Consider the following 22,996-nt stretch of genomic DNA (forward strand, 5'->3'; position numbering starts at 1 on the left):
TTGTTTTACTCTGGGACCTGGGCCTTCTCTGCTGCCTTGTGCCTCCGTACAGTGTCTTGGTGTTGTCTGCACCTACCAGAAGAAGAGAAAGCAACTGCTCGGAAGATGTGGAGGTTCTGATTGTTTTTTTTCTATAAGGGGGGGGTCCAGTCAGTCCATTTAATCTGGTTTTAGTAATAACTTCGAAACCAGAAAAGTTGTCCCAAATGAAATTGCGCGAGGGGTATTTCGTATTCCAGGCACTGCTGTCACATGCTAAATATGCCATATAGATGTAAACAATCTGAAAATAATTGGGTTTGAACCTCAAAGCATAATCCCTTCTCTCCAAGCCCCCTGCAGAACAGGAGTGATTTGTCCAGCTGAGGAGTGGTCGTGTTGTCTCACTGTGTGTGAAGTCTGCGTATGAACTAAAACACACAAAATAAGGTATCACGTCTTTCAGAGGATCAGAAGCTGCTCAGAGGTTACAGATGGTAGGTGAAAATAGCTCAGGACGAGGTACAGACTGCTGGTTACTGGTTTAACTGGACATGGCAGCAGCAGCTCATGGTGGCTCCTCTCCTCCCGTATTCAAGAACGTGCAATTTGGTGATATTAATCATGTGGTCTAGGGTAGTCATAAGCATAATTAGCTTGCTAAATTGACGTACGCTGGAATAAGTATATCATAATTAATTCAAGACAAGGATGGACTTTGTTATTATGGAAGCATGTGGAAGGCTACAGGTTCTCCTTGCTGGTTTCCCTTTGGTCTTCATGTGCAGAGAAATGGCTTTACTTCCTAAGCTGTAAAGTGTCCACACTTGCAAGGCAAGGGTAAGGCTTTGTTGAAACAGAATGATAAACTAAAAATAATCTTTAAAAATGGGAAAGAGAAGGGATTAATTTTTATCCAATGATGAAAAGCCATCCAGATGGATTTGGCTCATTAAGATGTGCTCGATGCAAACGCGTGTGGTCCTTTCCAGTTCCTTCCTTTGTCAATACTGTGGGACTGAGTGTTGCTTTGACACTCGATTATAAGCTCCAAATAATCAAGGAACATTTTTAGCAGCGAGATCTGGCAGTCTGGCAAGTTTTTTTTTCCTATTTGTTAGGATTTTTCCTAATCTCTTCCAGTAACATTCCCTTAAAATACCAAATGATGCCCAAACTGCCGATTCATTCTCAGCCTGGGATTCATCTGTGCTAAAACCATGGATCACGTTCATGGAGTTGACTGGGTCATTCTACTAGGAACTGGATGAGCCTTCTGTCCACACTGAGTTACCAGTATCTGTTGCAACCTCTTACATCGAGTAGTCAGGTTGAAGGGAGATCAGGTAAAGCCGTCAGGTGAAAAGTTCCACCCAGCGTAAACATCTCTGCTCAGGATGGTCCTTGTCATGGACACAGGGAGATGCAGATAGTTTCAGGGCATTATTTTTCTCATCGTAAGGTTGACATCTAAAATAAGTCAGTCCAGCTCCTTTGCTCTGGAGATGCATTATGGTACCTTCTTTTTGCATAGCTGCTTTTCCATTTGCACATGGCAAGCTGTAGCAGCACGCTGCTGTTGTCCTCTCTGGAGAGGACATGGTGTCACTGCCTAAACCCATGAGGTCTTCACATGTGGGATGTGTGCAGTGTGTGGAATTCACATGGTATGAATTTTGGGGTTGTCTTATGAAGGGACATGATTTGGATTCAATGATCCTCATGGGTCCCTTCCGACTTCGAACATTCTCTGATTCTATGATGATTTGTGAAGGTATAAAGTTCAAAGGGAGATGCTGCTTTTTGATTTTTTGGGCCTTAGTGGATCCTTCCATTATAAATTGAGGAATGACCTATTAGAGAGCAGTGTAGGGGAAAGGGACCTGGGGGTCCTGGGGACAGCAGGGTGACCATGAGCCAGCACTGGGCCCTTGTGGCCAGGAAGCCAATGGTACCTGGGGTGGGTTAGAAGGGGGTGGTCAGTAGGTCAGAGAGGTTCTCCTGCCCCTCTGCTCTGCCCTGGGGAGACCACACCTGGAATATTGTGTCCAGTTGTGGCCCCTCAGTTCCAGCAGGACAGGGAACTGCTGGAGAGAGTCCAGCGCAGCCACCAAGATGCTGAAGGGAGTGGAGCATCTCCCGTGTGAGGAAAGGCTGAGGGAGCTGGGGCTCTGGAGCTGGACAAGAGGACACTGAGGGGTGACTCATTCATGGGGATCAGTATGGAAAGGGTGAGTGTCAGGAGGATGGAGCCAGGCTCTTCTGGTGACAACCAGTGATAGGACAAGGGGTAATGGGTTCAAACTGGAACACAAAAGGTTCCACTTTTAAATATGAGAAGAAACTTGTTCGTGGTGAGGGTGGCAGAGCCTGGCCCAGGCTGCCCAGGGGGGTTGTGGAGTCTCCTTCTGTGCAGACATTCCAACCCGCCTGGACACCTTCCTGTGTAACCTCATCTGGGTGTTTCTGCTCCATGGGGGGATTGCACTGGGTGAGCTTTCCAGGTCCCTTCCAACCCCTGACATTCTGGGATTTTGTGATCCTTACTTGATCACTGATAATTGCTGCATGAGACAACCAAAGTTACGTGAGTTCTTCATTCCCTTCCTCTCACGTGGGGCAGCTTTGCGCACGTACGCGTTTTCATTGCTCTTCTGTGCAGATGGTGATTTGTTGTCCTTGCTGCTGGGACCAGGTTTGGTTAAGTTAGGCCAGCATATATCTATTCACCTTCCCCAAGAAATTATATCCTTAAAATATGTTCAGATTCAGTAGCATTAGGTGGCCCAGGCTTTCTAGCTGTAGCAATGAAATATTGATAAATCGCTGTACTATCTGATTGCTTTCAAGCAGAGTGAAGATTTCATTGAATCAAGCAGTGACTTTCGATTAAATGCAATCTCTTCAATTGCTGTTCTGGTCCCAACTGCTGAGTTTCTCAGTATACAGGGGAAGATTGATGCTGCTTTGTTGTAGCAGATATAAATAACTCAGAGCTCTTTTTGCATGTGAGGAGAAATAGGTTTCCTTGAAATTTTGGTTGCGGATCATCTGCTAGACGCCTGCCGAGTGCAATGTGAATCTTGATCTTGTCCTAAATTATATCTGAATGGAGATGTAGCGTGTCTTTCAACTTAGTGAAATCTCTTTAAATGATGCATATCTAAGTGAGTAGTGATTTGGGTCAAGACACCTTGGTGGCTGATTCTCAGAGGACAAGCAGTCAGAAAGTGCTTTCTGAAAACCAAACTTCTTTAAGTTGCGGGCCTGAAAAATTTTAAGTGCCTCTTTGAATATTTAACCCCCAAAGTACCGGTTGTCTTAACCTCATGGAGGCTGGAACTAGCTTCTGGCTGTCAAAGAAAGGCGTAATGTCTTTATTTATGCTTGTGAATGGCCAAAGGCTGCCGTTTCTAATGTACTTTTCAGCCTCAGAGTGACTTGCAAGATATTTACAGTTTTATGAAGCAGGTAACGTTTTCCTTGTTTGACAAGTGGGTTATGAAGTGAGTAGAACAAAGTCATGGGGGGAGTTGTGTGGCTGTTAGATTATTATTTTCTCCATTAAAAAGTATGCATATGAAGTTGAATGGCTTTTTAAGGGTTTGAAAATACCCAGTAGGCTCTAAAAAGCTCTTAGGAAGTAAAGCTCACCAAAAAATGAAGGGAAACAGTACAGTGTTTAAAGTTCATATAGGTCTTCATTTTTCAAAGTTGACTTTTCTAGGTGTACAGTTGCAGACTGTGGGTTGTATACAGCATTGATAGGATTTGTAGGACTGCGTGGCAAGGTGCAACATAGACTTGGGAGTCCCCTTGTGTCAAAGTCCCCTTATACTGGACAGAGAAGAAGGGGAAGAGCATCTTTGAGAAGGATCATCTCTGGGGGCTTAGCTGCTGGTTCAGTCACTTGTCCACTTGGTGGGTAAAAACTACCCTTGGAGGCTCTAAATAAGCAGAGAAAGGGTTTTTCTGTATAATACCATATTCTATACATCTCTTCATTTGTGATTTTTTTATTACAGTTAGACCTGGTGCACCAAACATGGCTTTAACTTCATGAAAGGTCATCTGAACCCTATAGCTTCTTCTGGCAAAAGAGTGTTGACTTGATTCATGGAACCTCTTCAATCTTGAACACAGTCCTTGCTTTTTAGTATACTTTTATGTTGCTGTTTGGCGTGGAGTTATTGCACAAAGTGTACTGAAACAGCTTGAGTTGCAGCAAGGAATGTTGCCCTCTGAGACATTTACTGTATTTGTTGCACATTTGACACGTTACATGTAGATTTCGTGTCTATTTTTGTATTCTTTTCAATGGGAAGTAGGTGTGATTGTCAAACTAAATCCTTCCAAGCCATGGCAAGGTCAGTGGCTGCTCTGGGTGTATGTATGTACCGTAGGTTTAGGTAAGATGGTCACCAGTTGAAGCAGCAGCTGCAAAACAAGCGGTGGGTGATCTCAGCTGCCCATGAACACACGCTTATACTTACCAAGATGGCCTGTCATCTTGCCTTTCTGACTGAGAAGAGGATCTTCTTGTGCTGCTCATGTGTCCACCTCTTAAACAACCACCTCCAATAAATTAAGTGCAGGTTCACTCTGCCAGATTTCACCGCTTCACTCTTTTTGGTTGTTTGCTGGTTCTTCATCCAGTCCTTCAAGCTCTTAGTTGTAGAATGTGGTGTCCTTCTTACTGGCAAACCTTTTGCCTGGTACCACTGGTATTTCTGGGGCCTGGTCTTCTCTGCTGCCTTGTGCCTCTGTACAGCGTCTTGGTGTTGTCTGCACCTACCAGAAGAAGAGAAAGCAGCTTCTTGGAACACGTGGAGATTCTGATTTGGTGAATACAAAGGCTTAAAACTGGCATCTTCAATGGTTTAGCAGAAGTCTTCATCCGAAAGACCTGTCAGTGACCGTGGCTTCCCTCCATGCAAGAGCCTGAAGGATCATTCTGGAGGATGGAAGGAGGACACTCTCCTCTGGGAGGCTGTGGTTCCTCAGCCCTCCTTTCCACCCTAAGGGAGAACGGTGGCCTCTCCCCTGGCCTGATTCAGTGTCAGTGCTCAGGAAGGGGCCCACGTGAGTACAAATTCCTTTGCCTGTTCAGACCCTATGGAAAGAGGCATAGGGCTGAGAATATACTGCAGTGTAGGGCCCTTGTTTCTTCAGGGGAAAGACTGGTTTTCATGCAGCACCTTTTTTTTTTTTCTATAAGGGGGGAGAGAGTTAAGTATTTATTTACTTATTTACTTTATTCTCACCAGAGCTGAAACCTTGATTTTTCGCAGTATGCTTCCTTTTCCTCCCGCTGAATTGTTTGCACGCATTTCACTGACAGGGTTTTTGAAAGCCCCGCTTTCCTCCAGGGACTTTACAGCCAAAACTGATGCAAACTCTTTCTTCTCAGGTGCCTCACGATCATCTGTCATCCAATGCAAGCCAGGAGGCAACTGCCCCAGCAGACACAGAGGCATGACTAGGCAGCTCTCCCCTCTATCTGTTGCTGAAGATTCTGCTGCTCCCATTCTTGAGCTGCAGAATCGAAGTCCCTCGGGAATCTGTCGGCACAGCAGAGTCGAGAGGCAGAGCAGATCAGGTAGGCACGACCAGCCGCATCCCCGGCCCCACAGCATGCCTGTGAAAGGCCTCCTTCTCGTCTGTCTTTTGCAAAGATGGGGCAGAGTCCCCAGCGTGTTGATGTTGGTGGAAAGTCCTTCCCGTACCGGGGTGCAAACTGGGGTTAGGCGGGAAGGAAGCGAGGATGGGAGGAAAAGGCCTCCGTAGGAACGTGTGACGTGGTAGATCGCTGAGGAGTTATAAGGCCAGTGTGCACAGAAGATCTTGAAAGGATGATTAGCGTTAGCACGCAAATTACTTTTTACAAAGTGGTTGTGTTTCCTCAGCTTCGGCCTGGCCAGAGACCAGGACCTTTAAGAGCCGGCCATGTTCCTTCTCAGAGACAATGACAATCTCAGCTCATACTGTGGATGGTCTGATGAAGAGGAAGAGAAGGAGCAACAGGTGGAAGGATATCTAGGGAAGACCATGGCGGTTCAGATCATCGATCTGCTGCACATCAGGGCTTCCATCAGGAATGTGTCACCCACTTTACTGCAGTGGTTTAGCTCAAACGAACCTATAGATATGGTGAACACAGACTTCCTCACCATAGTGTCCATCTGTCACCAGCAGGGATGGGATGGGAACAGTTAAAATGTGCAAACACAGGCCTTTGAGTCCGCAGAATTGTACTGTTGAGGAGCGAGCCGTTAGATGACTGGAATTATTTAACTGTGCAAGTTCTTTGGAAGACTGTTGGTGTAGATATGGTGAGCAAAAAAGGGAGGAAGAACAGGTTGGATCTCCCTTGCACACTGGAACTGTTGGAGATGAACCTTCCTCTTGTCACTTCACCACTGATGGCAGCAGGAGTCCACCACTTTCTTCTTGTGTTGGAGGATGGAGGGATCTCGTACTCTAGGAGTCCTCTCTTGATGGAGAGCCTCAGAAAAACGTTGGAGGTGGTTAGTGCTGCAAAGAGTGGATAATACAGCGTTTTGCAGTAAAGATCATACCTAAGATACCAGAAAACCAATTTATTCTCATTTTCGCAGATATGAGGCTGAAATAACTCTGTGCATGCTGGCTCTAGGATACATCCAAATCAGAATCAATCTTCTCTAAGACAAGACTTTAGTCCCCTTGAGAAAAGAGTAGTGCCTTGACATCATACTCTTCTAAACATTTAGTTTGCATTTTTTTAATTTCCCTTTTAATCCTGATTTTCACTTCCTCATCAGTGAGGTCTAAGTAGGACTGACCTGACAGGTAAGTGAACGAATATTAAGAATATTGTTTTCTAGAATGTAGCTGCCAGAACAAAAGCTGTAGCTTTTGGTTTTCCTCATCTTTCTCTTCTGAAAAACGAAAGCAAAAGGCTTTTCTGTCATTGTCTTGTTACAGAGACATCACAAGCAAGAATTATATTATAGACAATAGGGCTGTGCGGGGGTATTTCTGCCTTTCAACACAGTTTGCCGTTGACCAGTGTCATCTCCATGTGTCACCTGCAGTGTCATCTCCATCCTTTCCCTGTCCTTTCATCCTTGTCGAGTTCTCAGATTGTTTCTGTGCTCTTGCCAGGACAAATCTGTTGGGTTTTTTTGTTCAGACTGAACTTGTTTCTGCCACCTTTCTATCTGTAAAATACTATCTGCCAACCACTTTGGCTGATCAGTTTGTTTTCCCTTCATTAGCAAATCATTTGCTATCAGACACAAGTGCTACTTTCTAGCTCTGTCCAGCCCCAACTTCGTGCCTTGGAAATCCTCAAACCTATTTAGTATTAATTGTGTGCCGGCTTGCTGTGTGCCTTTGAGTTCAAGCCCTGCGATTATTTTTGCAATTATTTCTTATCTTGACCTTTCGATGCTTTGGCCACCATTTAGGTGAAAGCAACAAGCTACTGTGTCACTTTGTCCAGGGATCCATCTCAGTCTCACTTAAATGTAAATATCTCACCTAGGTAGACATAAGCACCTCCAGTGAACTTAGATATATTATATATGAGGATGAAATCAGGTACCTTCTCACTATGCCTGTCCATTATCATTAAATATAAAGGGGCCCTAGCCAATATGTTTAGTCTGAATACACAATTATTTGCTAACTACATTACATGGGATTAATCATACCCATTAAGTGCTTAGGAAAGCTCCCCACTGTGCATTTAATCGGGCTAAAACTTCCATAGGTCTTTGAAACTAAGGTAGGACTTGGAACAAGATTATATTCCTGTGCCTTTCCTTAGCATTCAAACCTGGGACTGTAAAATCCAAGTCAAATGCTAATGTTAATGTCATGTATAGTAACAGCAATTACATAGTTATTTGGTAACTGAGGAATAGAAAGCAGGGATAAAGGTGCTTTGGTTTTGTATCACTGTACGATTATTTTAATTGTTAGCTGAAGAAGGACTAATTGCATGGTACTTGTGCTTAGCAGGAAAACCCGCAAGCGTATGTTACATAATATGTACTTTTTAAGCCATTCTAACTTGCAAATAATCTGTAATTTACCTTTTAATAGAAGACGTCAGTCATTATTAGTACCATAAAAACATCTATTTTCTCTCAGCAGCCAAAGATAGTGCTAAAATGCTTGCCTTTTCAGACCTGTATCTGATTATCCTCTGCGTGTTTTTAATAAACCTGTAATTTTATTTAAATTCTTGATTTACTACTAAACAGTGGAGCCACTAAATACTAATTATTTCTAGGAAAAAAATACAACATGCAATAACAGAAAGCTCCATGTCCTGGTTGAGAATATTCATGATTGCAAATGCGCTTCTTGCTATGATGTATCGGGTTTTAGATTTAATTTTGGTCTAAAGTAATAACTCAAAACTTCAGTCTGACATTTCTTTATGGCTGTAGCAGAAACAGTAATATAAAAGGAAAGTAAACCTGGGTCTGAAGGGGTAACTCTTTCACATTTAAGTTGAATATAGGACAGCATGTGCTCTCACTGGAGCAGGTCTATAGCTCCTTTTCCATCAAAGATTATAGTATATTGTTTCTTATAGATCTCACATCATGTGTTGACGCAACTGGTAATTGGTAGTAATAGTTAAGAATAGCTGCAGGTCATGATTTTTAGAGGGAATTCCTGTTTGTAGTATTAAACTGGTGTGAAATGGGGTAAATGGTTGGAGTTTGGTGGTGCCACTTGAGCTCGTGTCACCACGTTACTGCTCCGCAGCGTCCAGCGCCGTTTGGTCCCTCGTTTTCAGCTGGGATCTGTGAAATCAGAAATGGGGTTCGTGGGTCGCACCTGGGGAAGATGTGTCTGGAGAGCAATCGCCAGGCAGTGCCATTAAATTGGCTGCGCTTCTGTGAGGAAATCTGCAGCGGGCCGCAGGTTAGATCTGAGAAGTACTGTGCTAAATGGGAAATGCCAGCTTCCCAGTTCCTCCTTATTTATGTGCGGAGGTTTCTTTCAAGGCACGTGTCGAGGGTTTTGATTGCGAGGTGACAATAAAACCCTGGCAGATGTATTGTTAACCGCCTCTCCTCCCCCCACTTCCCCTTTTTATCCCTTCCTCTCCCCCTTCCCACTCAGCACAGGCGATCGGGAGGGACAGAAGGACAGAGAGAAGAGAGCTGGAAAAATTAAAAATGTTTTACTAATGCTACCAATAAAAATAGAGAAAATAATACAAAATATACAAAACCAATCTTGAAAGTCTCAGCAACTGCAGAGCCGGCACCCGAAGTCCTGGACTGGACTCTGCAGCCAGCCGGAGCTGGATTCAGTCTGTCACTGGCCTCAGTTCGCAGGGAGAACTCGCAAGGTCCTCTCCTAATGTCGGCCATAAGGAAAAGGGACGAGATCCTTGTGATCTCCCACTTTTATATGAAGTATCACGTGAATGGGATGTTATACACAGTCGGTCAGTTTCTTGGTCACCTGTTTCTCGTTGCCCCTCTGGCGAGATGTCCATCCATGCTTATCAATAACTTCACATTCCATTGCTGTGTTTACCAAAACATGTGTCTGGTTCTCCAGGAAAATGCAGCTGATATGAAGCTTTAGCTGACAGGCAAATTCACTAAAAGAGAAACATGTTTTTTAACAAAACCAGGACAGCACACCAAGCTTCAGTTTTGTGTAGTTTCCCTTTTTTTAAATGCAAAAATAGAAATACACCTGACTGCAAAAAAGTCTTTCTCCACTTGGGTACATAGAACCACCAAAATCTTTCTTTTTCCCCTCACAGCTTGCAAATATTGTTTTAAAAAAGGCACGATTATCGAGTTAAAATCTCAAATAATAAGAACTTCTTCCTGGATTCCGACGTACAGGCTCAGATAGCTTTTATGTTGCACACTTGCACAGCAATTGACTTTATAATGTGGTTGGTTCCAAGGGACGTAGCTCTGTGCTAAAGGTTTGGTTGACAGAAGGAGAGAAGAGCTGATAACGCTGTTACCTCAATCCTCGCTATTGTGTTTGTGTTTTGTTCCTGTCCCCTTGAAATGACAGAGGTGGCATTACCAAAGTATTCCTGAAGTATTTCTATGTAGGATTTCAGTGTTTGTGGGGTGTAGAGGAGTTACAGGGAGGAGGCAAGGATTGATTTGAACGCGTTTATCAGGTGTGCAGCATTTCTCTTATTCGTTTGCCTTTTTTTCCAGGAGAAGAAGGAACGCAAACGCACACGGAGAGCAGCAGCCAAGAAGCTGAAGGACAGACGCGATGCCAGTCTTGCACGTCCACGTTTCTCAAGCTTATCTGGAGATTTCTGATCATTTTGTCCGTCTCATCCTCCTGGGTCGGGACCACGCAGTTTGTCAAAATCACGTATGAGACCTTTGACTGTCCTTTTTTCATGACTTGGTTCTCAACAAACTGGAACATTATGGTTTTTCCCATTTATTATTCTGGGCACCTTGCAACCGCGCAGGAAAAGCAGTCTCCGATCAAGAAATTCAGGTAGGCTTTATCATGGCAATATCCCTTTAAACAACCTGATTTCTGTGGATTGAGGTCACTACTCTTCTTACTTTGACCCATGGTGTTCGAAGACAGAATAAAGATCATGCTGCAGAAAACCTCATTCATAAATAGCTTACAGAAGGCTAACAGATGAGTGATATCTTGAATAAATGGATAATTGATTGTTAGGGTTTTTTACCGAGTTGAAAAGGTCAGTAATGTGCTTATAATCTTGCTGTTATGCTATCTAACAGCACTATATTTTGTGTTCTCGTCTGGATCAGACCGTTAATTAATCTGTTCTAGTCCATTTATGATAGAACAGGAGCGTAAAGTGCAACCAGAACAACTCGTACTTGAGAAGAAGGATGCTCAAAGCCCAGAATATGGTTTCCACGAGGAAGACCATGGCTTGCTGTCTATGCTCAGCTCATATAGCAGGATGAAAACTGCCCTTTCCCCCTCCCACTCAGTCATAGCATGGAGGAGCATCCCAGGACCCTTCTCTGCTCTCTTTGGCCATGGGGTGGGGATTAAAGCAGGTTGCAGACTCTTGGCTCTTGTCCCGCTGTAGTTCTGAGGGGTAAGTTGGCATTCCTGTGTGATCTGCTCTGGTGACCCTGTGTTAGCAGGTAGGTTGGACTGGGTGATCTCCAGAGGTCACTTCAACCCCAACCACCCTGTGATTCTGTAGTAGCTGAGTGGCTGTTGTCCTGAGGAAATGATGTGAAGACTTTGCCCCATCTTCTGTCAGGCTCCACGTGGAAGTACCTCGTGCTTTGTTTCATGAGAGCCAGGGGAAGAGACCTCTGACCTCAGCCTTTCCTTACTTCTTTCCTTACTCCTACTTTCCACACTCTGTGGCTGCAAAGGAGCCCATAGTACTGACTATAGCATCAGTCTGCAGGGTGGAAATCTCTACATCCTTCTTCAGTAGCTGCGGTGAAATTGTAGAAATACAAGGTTAGACTCAAAGAGATCATCCAGCCCAACTATCAGCACTGCAGCAGGACCAAGCTGGCTTAGCTTCACCTGAGCCCTTAAGAAAGCCACATCTAACCTGTCCTCAGGTCTTAGAAGTACCACCACATTCTGGGACAGTTCACTTCACGATTCCTCCTCCACTTCCATTATTCCACCGATCTGAGAGTGACGTAGAAACTGCTTTAAAGGATGGAACTAAATTGAGCTTGCCAGGAGATAACACGCCTTGCTCATGGAGGGAAGAAATTCCGAGGAAAATTTTGAGCTGGGACCTCATTCTGTTGCTCCAGTGCAGACTTGCATTGAAAACAACCCTATTGACTTCAGCAGAATTGTCTGTTCTGCAAAGGTATTAACCAGCCTGTGGCCTGTGCCTTGTTCCCGCTGACAGGGGTTCGGCACAGCTGTCACCGACCACACAGGGAATTCAATTTGTCACTGTCATGCTGGAGCATAGCGGGGCCAAATTCTTCCCTCGGCTGCTTTTGCCAGCATCTGGGGTGTAATATGGCCCTAAATTATCATTTCTGTCAAGTCAGCGTGACTGATATTGAGCGGTTGCACTTAATTAACTGCTTCTCTGAAAACCCCGGTGCTTTTGTGCATTAATGACACCTTCATTCAGATTCTTGCTGGAGTATTTGTGGGAATGTCAACAGTGTCAGCTTGGCTTCTGGGTACGGGGTAAACTAACAACAAATGCACAGCAGATAAGGACAAAGGTGAGAATAAATATCCCTGCAGATAGATGGTTGGTTGGTTGTATACCCATCGGAGCAAAAAATTTGGGGAAAACATCTGTGGCAATGCATAATATCAGTACACTTAAATAATGGATACATTTCCCAGGGTATTAGGAGTTCAGGCTTACGTGCCCAGAGGAATTTGTGCACGCGTGGAGATGTGAGGTTGGTTTGTGAATGTGTGGAAATGGGAGGTCGGTGTTAGAGCTGATGGGCATCTTCCCAGAGTGTTTCCTACTCCAGGAATTTACATCAGGGAGGAGGAAACTGCTGGCAGGTACTGACTTTATCATGGGGCCCACCTGCTTGGTCTGTGCCCTGTTATGACTTGACAACCCAAACTCTTCCCATTTGTATATGGGAATGGACATCTCTTTAGGATGAACACTCGATTTTCTGATGGCTTAAAGAACTGAAAAGCATCATTTGTAGTTTTAAATTCAGAGAGTTATAGATGGATTTACTTCAGAAGGGATCTTTGGAGATCATTTAGCCCAGCCTCCTACCCAGAGCACCGTTCTTTTCAAAGCCACATCAACTGGTTGTGTAATTGTTTGGTTTGTGTTCTTGATATTGTTCCTGTTACGGGGCTTTTTATTACATTTTGTAAGATTTCTTGTTGCCTCTTTGCTGGTCTTATTTCTGTGGAGTCACCAGTTCTTGTCAACAAAACCCATCCTATAGTGATTCCAGGCCTACCGCAGAGTCCAGAGGTGATTTGTCTTGTGTTTCTGAAGGCTGTAGTTACTCACCAGGTGCTTTAAAGACATTTTGTCCAGCCGATATTCCCGGTGGATCAGAACAGGCGGTGTGTACAAGATCTTGGCAGAGATCAGTGATGGTGCGAGTGACTCGCAAAGTGCTGCCCCGGGCTGGCAAAGCTGCACGGAGCCACTGGAACTTTAATAAATCCCACTTGGAAGGATAAAAGTCTCAATCTTCAACTTTAGATTGGCTTTCTGAAAGGCTTATAGTCTTCAAAATTGTGAATTAGGTATTTCTTCCCTTTCACGCCTTACCTTAGAGATTAAACTTTGTGGTCTTAGAAACTAACTCACAGTTATTACCTCCCTGCTGCCTTTCAGTAAAATATCTTGGTTGTTTTGAAGCAGAAGAGGCAGCTTTTAGTACCTTCCCAGTATTGTAGGTAACAGGTATGTCCCACATAAAGAGCTTGAAATGTGAGTGAGACCAAACCCATTGCATTAGTGGTGAATAAAATGATTTGAAGCTCAGCAAGCTCAGCAATAGGAAATCTAACCCTACCAGTATTTACCACAGCAGAAAACACTCACAGACTTGACATAGGATCCTAATAGAGTTATGATTTGGAATAGGTGGATGATATTTTGAATGTCAATAGATTTTGCCTCCCCAACCACTGTCTTGGCTTCTCAAGGACAAACACTGTGACATTCAGCAGCTTTATGCCAGAATATATCCGTGATGTGGTTAGTCCTGAGGTTATTCCTGCAGGCACTGTGCATCCTTGAGGCACTGGCTGGGAAGAGTATTGGTAGGCTCAGGTTTAATAAATATGAACGTGTTGGGAAGAGTTGGTTTTCTAGCAAGGAGGATAACAAGATGTGACCATCACTTGAAGTAAAACCAGAGCCCAAAGTAGCTGATATTTGCCATCATCTGTCGTCTGCCCAGGGAAGTGGTTGAGTCGCCATCCCTGGAGATGTTTAAAAGATGTATAGATGAGGATCTTAGAGACGTGGTTTAGTGCTAGGGTTAGGTTGATGGTTGGACTCGATGATCTCGAGGGTCTCTTCCAGCCAAAATGATTCTATGATTCTGTTCTATGATTCTACCTGCAAGTTTGTCACCTACAAATCTCTCCATCTATTCCCCCTCTGGAACAGCAGTGCAAATATGGATCTTCACTCCAAGGGTCTTTGCAGAGGAGAGATGAGGATCTCTGAAGGTGCTGATTCCGAATGGCTCAACCCAGCAGCACAAAGCAGCTTCCCTTGGGCCGTTCCTTTTTGGAGGACATCATGCCATGGTGCTGCCCCACCAAGCCAGCCTCTGTTATGTGAGAGGTTCACACACAATCCCCTTTCCTTGTGCTCCAGCTCCCGAGCAGACAAATGCAGCTGGCTAGGTTCTTTCTTAATGTTCAGACAAAAAACAAGAGAACTCAATCGGTCTTGGAAATCAATTCACCAGTTGCATAACCATGATTACTCTGTTCAGTGTTCATCTTCTGAAATGGAGCTAGAAGATCTTTTGTTGCAGCAGATGCCATCATCGAGATAAAAGGACCAAATGGCGTCATAACAACTTGTGCTCACAACATCTCTCACAGTGCTTCTTGCTGCCATAATGTCATGGGTGGCCTTGCTAAGTCTTAATCCAGGTGATGTAATTACATTCACTGTCTTCGCGTTACCCCAGGTCGCGTCTGTTAGCTCTTTTCATTTCTTCTCAGCTGTTTTAAAACCAGGTGCTGCATTACACTCCAGAGGCTGCTGTGCGTCAGGGGTGAATAAACCCATTTTTCGGCAGGACGTGGCACCAGAATAACTGAGAGACGACACAGGCTATTTGGTGGGTGCCAGAGGCAAAGCTGCCTGATGTGCTGTAATTCCTGCGAGCATGGCACCCTGCCCAGAGCTGATGGCTGAGGGCTACCTGCAAATAAAAAGAGCTATTTATGTTAGAGGGCAGGATTTAAATAGATTTGTTGTGCATTTCGAAATAGTTTGTGTCATAGTTTCAGGGTCAGCTGCCCTTAGATATGTCTCTGCCTTTAAGTCAACAGCCTACGGATGTTATCCGTATGGGGAGCGATCCATGGAGCCGTCTCTCCTGAGCCCGCGGTTTTAATCGCTGTCACGTCATGGTGACTCCTGCAAGTTTAATTTTAGTTGCATGCCAAAGAGGCTGAGTTAACCACTGAGCAACCAGCCCTCACAGAGCCCCAGGCAATCTACTGTAGCCATGGCTGGGAAAATTAAGTATTCTTCCTATCTCCTCACTCACTGAGCATTAATCATGGAGTTCTCCTAGGCACAGGGGCGAATTCATCAGGTCTCTGTCTTACACAGCATGAGCCTGTCACAAGTCTTTACTGTTTATTTTTAATTGAGAGGTGAGGAACCGCTGGCCCCTGTTTTGTCTGGTCATTGTACGCTGCTCTGTGTGTTGGAGGCTCTTCCCTCTGCTCAAATAGATAATTGCCCGGGGTCTCTGAAGTGCTTCCAGATTTCTTTTCCTAGCTGTGAATCTGTGCTAGTCCCTCCCACTGCTTCTGGAAACTCAGAGATAAATGACATTTGCAGCGTTGCCACAACAGCCTCTCCCAAATAGCTGATCAGCCCATGGGGTCCAGCTCGGAATAATATAATAATCACTGAGGCGTCGTCCTCCCAAGGATTCACAGTCAGGGCGCTTCGGACTCCATCCTCCTGACCCTGCTCTGACTTTGTCTGTGTGTGAACATCCCAGAGATCTGCAGGACAGCAAACCCTGGCCCATCTGGCATCCCCCACCACTTTTTGGCTGTGCGAGGCACCCATCCTCCCCATAGACAGAGGAGCAGAAGCTCCGGGCATCTTCCCAGCATCTCCCCGGCCGTGGGAGACCACGGTGGGTGACTGGGGTACAGTTTCCCATGGCACATTTGTAGAAGCTTTTCCTCCTGCAGACTCCATCAGTGATGTGCTTGGCTGGTTTTGCTGTTGCCTTTATACGCTGTCAACATAGCACTGGGCTGCTTAACCGTGCCCTGCGTTACTGTACGCAGCCCAAGCACCTTCCTCTCTTGTTTTAACACAGCACAAGCTTGTTTCCTCTAAGACAGATCCTGACAGCTTCTGAGACAGGTTGGTTTTACAACCGTGTAACGATCCAGTGGTGCATCAGAACCGACAGCAGAATTCCCGCTGGGCTGGAGAGAGCAGCTCCGGACAGCTCTGTAGTTCAGAGCACGGATCTGTTCTTGCCAGGAGAAATCCTGGCTCTGGTGTCACGTTATGGTGACATAGCCATGGCGCAGCCTGGTTCAGAGGCCACACATCTTGAAATGAGACATAGTCTGAGCTCAGAATCACCCTCTGCATCCACCTAAGTCTCAACATCTTTTAAACGTAAGCTACTGCATCTGCATGTCAACAAACATTCAGGTCTATGCTACCAGTGAGTCCCTTCTCAGACAAGGAAGCTCATCACTTCTGAGTGTTGTTGAAATCAGTGATACGAAAGCCTACAGTCAAACGTGAGCATTGATTTATTTGCCTCACTATTTGCTTTGCATCTCAGGTAAATGATACAAATTATTCCTGTTCTATGTGTAACATCTCTGTTCTGATCTTTGGAGATCAGACTAACTTGTGAGAAGGTCAACCAGAAGGAAGGAGATAATGAGCGGATCTGCCTGCCTGAGCGTTGGACACCCTGGCACAGAGTTTGAGAAAGGAATTTATTATTGCCAGAAATGACTGCTTTGTACCTCAGATCATTTTAGTGCCAGCAGGGAATGAATGGTTATTAAGACATAGCTGATCTCATATATTGCATAGAAGTTATTATTCTACTTTCCTCGAAATGAGAGTGATGGTTTCCATTCTTTGTAGTAATAAGCTACAATATTTTTAACAGTAGAATTCCCCAGAATTACAAAAAGGGCTTTAGGACAACTGAAAATGTTTCTGTTTTTAAAGGCAAAGCCAAACCAGGATAATTATTACAACACTACCATCACCCCCCAAATAGCAAGTAGTTTTGACTTCACATTGCAGTGCAGTCTTTGAAGTTACCAATTAGTTCTACATAATTAGCATTTTAGCAATTTCCAAACACAGCCATGTTTGGCTGTGAATGCTTTGGGGCCCTGAGGCCTCACAGCATTTCAATCAGTCCCTTAATGTTGCCTCGAAAGGATGTGTTGTGTTTGATGGCACCTTGACTCGCTTCATTGGCATTTCGGTTGTATGAAACAGTCGCTTTGGGAATGTTTTAAATAGACCTTTCAGAGAGCCTGCCACATCAAGAAATGGAGCCTATCAGGTATATCACGAGGAATCCCTTTCACCACGAATGCAGACAGTAGAGTTGCTAAAAATCATCCTTCCCAGCTTGGGAGAGGTTGAGATGTCTCAGGAGGGATGCGGTGATGGACCTTTAGTCAAGCTGTGTGTTGGTCTTCTCAGGTACCACTTGTGCTGACCCCAAAAGTGATGTCTTCTGAGCTGACCCTTCCCTTTCTCGAAACCCTCAGAAACAAACATCTCGCTTAAGTTCTGTGAGACGCAGTGTTTGGGAAACTGGAGATGTTGTTTGCAATTTAGTCCGCAGAGAAGGATCTCTAAGTGAACACAACTTTTTGCCATAAAACAAAATACAGCTGTTAAATACTCCTCCCTTTCCCTCCTTTCCTTACACTCTTATTGACTGGCTCAGTCCCACCGGTTCATCGCTCTTTCCCACCATGGTGATGTCCCTGGCAGTATTTTCAGGTATCTTTAGGTGATTGTCAAAACTTACTTGGCCATATGTTTCAATAAGAAGCAAAACAGGTTTTGGAGCAGAGCAAGAAAAATGTATCAAGCTACAGGGAAAATATTGCAGCTATAATCCCTCTGTTCACGGCCTCGAAGGCAGAGTCTGAGAACTGTCGGTGCATTATAGATAACCCACATTGCTGCGTGTGAGTCCCTGGGATTATTGTTGCATAGAGTGCGATTATTCCAGGTAAGTTGCTGCTTTTCTATTTGTGAAATTGCTGTTATAAGAAGCTTGTAGGTTATTTTCTCTATGTGAATTAAACAACAGCTTCTTATGGGTGTGCGGAGTAGCTAGGAAAAGCACTTAATTGAATGCGATAAAAGTCTAAAGGATGTGGTTTTTGTGCTGGAGTGAATGCTAAGGAAAATCCTAGCTGAGTTTTAAACTCTTTTCTTTTCATAGGGAATGCAGTCGGATTTTTGGTGAAGATGGTCTGACGCTGAAACTCTTTCTTAAAAGGACTGCTCCCTTTTCTATTCTGTGGACTTTGACTAACTACCTGTATTTACTGGCTTTAAAGAAGCTGACAGCCACAGACGTCTCTGCCCTATTCTGTTGTAACAAAGCTTTTGTCTTCTTGCTTTCTTGGATTGTGCTGAAAGACAGGTTCATGGGAGCAAGGGTAATGACATGCCTGATTTTCAACTCTCTTGTTTTCATAATTGCCTTTAAATCCATAAGCTATTGTGCTGCCGTTCTACTGCTGCATTATGGTTTGTGTATACCATGAAACCATTTCTCATGTAATTTTATGATGCAAACCTAAGCCTGAAGATCACTTAGAGATCTCAGGCTCCAGAGGTAATACGATGTGGGAATTTGAAGAAGCTATTACAGCTAAGTGTAATTTGATCAATTAGAATAGGAGGACTTCCAGTTCCATATAAACCTATTCTTTCTTGGGTTACAGTGCTGAAATACAGTCAATTAATTTTATTTTAACTTAGTGATTGATGTTTACATTCTAAACAAAGCAATTTTATTCCTTGTTTGGGTAGATAGCTGTTTCCAGTATGTAATGTATTTTTCTTGTGCCACCCTGTTACTTTCTACATACACATAAATGCATACACCTGTGCATGGGCCAAATATACATTAAAAGGGACCGCAGCTGTTTTGTATGAAGGTTTATTATGCACTAAATTGTAATAGGACTCACTGGCAGTAATATGGACCCTGCCAGTTCTGCTGGTGGAGATTCCCCTGTTGAAAGGGCTCAAGGACTAATGGTTGTGTTGGGTACAATCCTGACTGAACTGTCAAGAGCTTCAAACTTCATCAGGGACTGGCTGGGGCCAGGTCTGATGCCTGTGACCAGCAGTTGGATTTAATTTCCATGGGCAACGTGGTGGAGAAGGACATTCATCTGAGTTGGTTTGTTTTTAAAGAAATGAGGGCAGCAGCTTGTTTTGATTGATAGTGTGATAGAAAGGTTCAGAAATGGAAAGAAAAGGCATCCTGGTCCATTGGCATCTGAGGTAGCTCCTGGAGAAGCCACCAGCAGATGGAGGAGAGCACTGTGCTGGAGGTTTGGGAACGGAAGAAGAAAGTGTTTAAATTCTAGTTAGTCTTAAAGACTGAATTTAAGGCCTAATTTCCCAGTCAGACAGGGCTGCTTGGGCAGTTAGTAATGGCTTGAGGCCTGAGCACCTCAAGACACACTCACAGGAGCGAGCTCTTAGGCAAGGATCTGCCAGGAGGGTTTTGTTAGGCTGGCTCAGGACAGGGTCTGTCCAGACCTGGCAAAGCCCAGGAGGTGAACCCGTGTTTCACAGAGCTCATCCACGGACACAAATATTTCATCCAGACATCTGTACATCTATTTCATATACAATTTAAAATACAGCATCATCAGGTGAGTGTGACCAACCCTCAGCTTGCTGAAGACTAAGCAGGGTTTCAAATCCTCAGCTCTTCTCTACAGAAATCAACAGGAATGGTAATTTCTGAGGCTGTAGTTCCTTCCTCTGGCCCTTGATCATCTCAGTTTCCACGGATTGGACTGGATGATCTTTCGAGGTCCCTTCCAATCCCTAACATTCTGTGATTCTGTTATTACTCGCTTGTGTAAGCTGATATTGATTCTAGCTGAAAAAATAGGAAATTTCGATCCTTTTAAGCTATTTTTTGCCTAAAATCAACTTCTTTCTAGAAGAGTAAGCACAGCTATTGTATTTTCTCAGCCTGCTCTCTTAAAGAAGCCCAGACGAAAAGCACTAAAGCTATTTTCATTTATTAATTTTTCACTTACTAAGAAATCATTGCTATAAATATGCATTAGTATTAATGCTGTAAACACCATGAGGTTTGCCCAAGCAACACCTGTCAGAAGTGAGCAGCAAATCCTGCACATAAAATAAGCTGGTTTTTGCTGCTAACTGGCAGATTGTGGATGCACAACACTGGAAAGGTAATAGCAGCGTTTTCCAGCAGCCTTCCTGCCAGAATAACACTTAATGATGTTCAGAACCACGCAGGAGCGTATTTTGAGAACCAAAACACGATGAAGCAGCGTGGACTCAGCCTTTTGTGCTCTGAATGCCTCTGCTGCTTTCACCCCCCAGCCTCTCGCAGAGCAAATGTAATTAGGTTATTTGGACAGTAAGGAGACAAGAAAGAAATATGGGCTTAATCGCATACTGTGAGTGCAAAAGCAGGAGCACAGCTGGTTTTTCAAAGGAGCTCAGCTCCCAGCAGCGATTTTGGAGCTTCAGAGCCGTCGGGCACGTCTGTGGCACATGGTGGGGATGCAGCTGGCTCCTGTGTACCTGAGACAACTTCCATCCTCCAAGGCTTGAGAACCAACGTCCATCAAGGCTCAGCGGCTCTGCAGCAGATCTCAGCATCACCAGTTCCCTGCCCACAAGGAAAAGAGTATTCATATGAGGACACCTACAGCAATGGCTATGTAGCTATTTACCTGTAAAAGTGGCACAGGTAGAAATTGTTGTCCCTGAGGGTGGTGAGAGCCTGGCCCAGGTTCACAGAGAGGTGGTAGATGAACCATCCCTGGAGACATCCCAGGCCAGGCTGGACGGGGCTCTGAGCATCTTGGACATTTCTGAGCATCTCACAAATTAATAATGCATCCGTGTTACGCTGGGACTTCTGAAAGCTCAGACAGCTTTGGCTCCGAGCAAGCACAAATATTTAAAGACTTCAGGTATTTGAGGAGTTCTGTTGGCTTGTGTTGCTTGGATTTAGCCATGTGCTTAAATGTTTGCACGTTTGAGCCCTTGGTTTTGTTTCATCCGGGAAGCTGAATTAATGCTTATTAGGTAGTTATGGTGTAGTCTGGGGACATTTTCACCCCAAAACGTTGTCTGTAGTCTCGAGGCAGTTTTCTTTACTACAGCACCTCATTTATTGCTGTGCTCTACATGGAAAAAAGGTACTACCCTCTTCCATTCATTAAAAGCCTTGTTTAATGTGCTGCCAGCTACAACAACCAGGTTTCAAATGCAAACACAGGACAGTTACTCAGTAGAGGTCAACTGTGCTAATGCTGTGGTGTATAATTTACATGAAGAGCTTGGAACATGCAACTTAAATGATGTTCTTGCTGTTTTCTAGTGTCAGGTCTTATTTGTCTGATGTCTCATGAGATAGAGCTCCTGATGTATCCATCATTTTGGTCGTTTCAGGAGAACAAGTGCTTGGCTTTCTAAATATTTGATTAAATTAGGAAACTGTCTCTCTAAATTTGGTGTAGTCAGACTGGGAAGGTTTCTTCTTTTCCCAATAGGAAGAATCTCCTATCAGGGATTATGGACCTACTGATTAATATAAGGAAAGGAATCCCTTGCTGGGTCTGAGCAGCAAGTTCACTGACAATGAGACCTCGATCCTTTCCCTTGGAAGGAGCAGATAACTTCATTGCACTTTTCTGTTTTGCCTTGTGGGAGGCATTGCTTGATATATTACAGCTGAAATATTCCAGCTGACAGATGAAATGCTACAGCAGTATTTTTTACTTGTGTAAATCTCGTGCAGATGGCTGACCAGGTTCTCACTTCCTTATTGTGAGACAGAAAGTTCAAAAGAATTGGAAATTTCAAAATATATTTCCAATTATTAAAGAATAGTTCTGTGACCTCCAGAACTATTGAAGTGTCTTTCCAGTTGGTCTGTGTCTTGTGGGTGATTGAGCTTGAAAACTAGGATGTTTCAAGCACTGTTCTTGAGTGTTGTAATGAGATTGATGATTTCCTGGTTTGAGGGCATTTATGTGGCCTTTCTTGTGGATCCTTGAGTGTCAGGCTGCCCAGGGCAATGGTGGAGTTACCATCCCTGGAAGTGTTTAAAAGATGCATAGATGAGGTTCTTAGGGACATGGTTTAGAGCTGGGCTTGGCAGTGTTGGGTTAATGGTTGGATTTGATGATCTTAAAAGCCTTTTCCAACCAAAACTATTCTGTGATTCTATGATCTGAATTTATGTGCAAGGCAAGACGTACAGCCTGAGATGGAACCAGCCAGGCAGTGTAACAGGGCAAGCGGAAGCTTCTGGAAACTGTTTGGAGGTGTCTGAGAGGTGCTGGCTGTAATTCTGTGTTGCTTCAAGGCTGGACTTGTGTGGTATTTGTATCTTAGGGTAAGCTGTAAGGAGAACAGCAGCATTAGACAATTATATTACTAACAAACTGCTTGCTAAAGCAAAGGTAGGAGGGAGAAGCTCTGGAGGACCGTTCCCACAGAACAGGACTGAAACTCTTTCTTCTAAGAGAATTTAACTGTGTGCTTGTACAGATGTAAGCTGAAGGATCAGAATAAGCGTTGCTGCACCTTGGGTGATGGTGTGTGCGTCCTGTGCCGGATCCTTTCCAGCACCCCAGCTCATTTAGGGGGTGAAGGCTAGATTCCCATTTAGGCACTGGAAAACTCAGTGTGCTCCCCTGTCCTGCTCAGCAGCTCACCCGTGAGAGCCCTAAGTCCAGAGGTGGCAGCACTGGATCCATGGATCCTGGATCCCTCCCCTGGATAAAGGGACTCAAGCACTCCTGAGATGACCTGACTGCTGGGATGTGTTATTCTGGGATGGAGGGTGGGGGAGCCATCTGGTCCCCATTTGCTAAAGCACTTCCAGATCTCCTTGGACCATTGCATTACCCCAGAGAGACTGTGAGTACGTATGTGACCCCAGCCCTTGTCACCCTTGCCCATTAGGTTGAGGACCTTGGATTTAAAAGGAAGCTGAGGGAAAACTTTATTCTCTCTACAACTACCTGAAAGGAGGTTGTAGCATGGAGGGGGTTGGTTTCTTCTCCCAGGGAG

At 44.4% G+C, this 22,996-nt stretch overlaps 1 protein-coding gene across 7 annotated transcripts in view; it reads left to right on the forward strand.

The window, feature by feature from the left end:
* The window catches only part of SLC35F4 (solute carrier family 35 member F4), a 137,389-nt gene that overhangs the window by 106,999 nt on the left and 7,394 nt on the right, over window positions 1-22,996 (forward strand). For 3 of the 7 annotated variants that reach the window (XM_065063085.1, XM_065063089.1, XM_021289937.2), the window contains 3 exons: window positions 5,390-5,578; window positions 10,182-10,479; window positions 18,126-18,345. In XM_065063085.1, the coding sequence (XP_064919157.1) occupies window positions 5,455-5,578; window positions 10,182-10,479; window positions 18,126-18,345 (642 nt within the window). In that variant the 5' untranslated portion in view covers window positions 5,390-5,454. Of the gene's footprint in view, window positions 1-4,621; window positions 5,062-5,389; window positions 5,579-10,181; window positions 10,480-18,125; window positions 18,346-22,996 lie in introns of those variants that run through there. The other 4 variants (XM_065063086.1, XM_065063088.1, XM_065063091.1 and 1 more) reach the window with 3 other exon arrangements.

The sequence above is a fragment of the Columba livia genome, chromosome 5 (assembly GCF_036013475.1).
Source record: "Columba livia isolate bColLiv1 breed racing homer chromosome 5, bColLiv1.pat.W.v2, whole genome shotgun sequence".
Lineage (NCBI taxonomy): Eukaryota > Metazoa > Chordata > Aves > Columbiformes > Columbidae > Columba > Columba livia.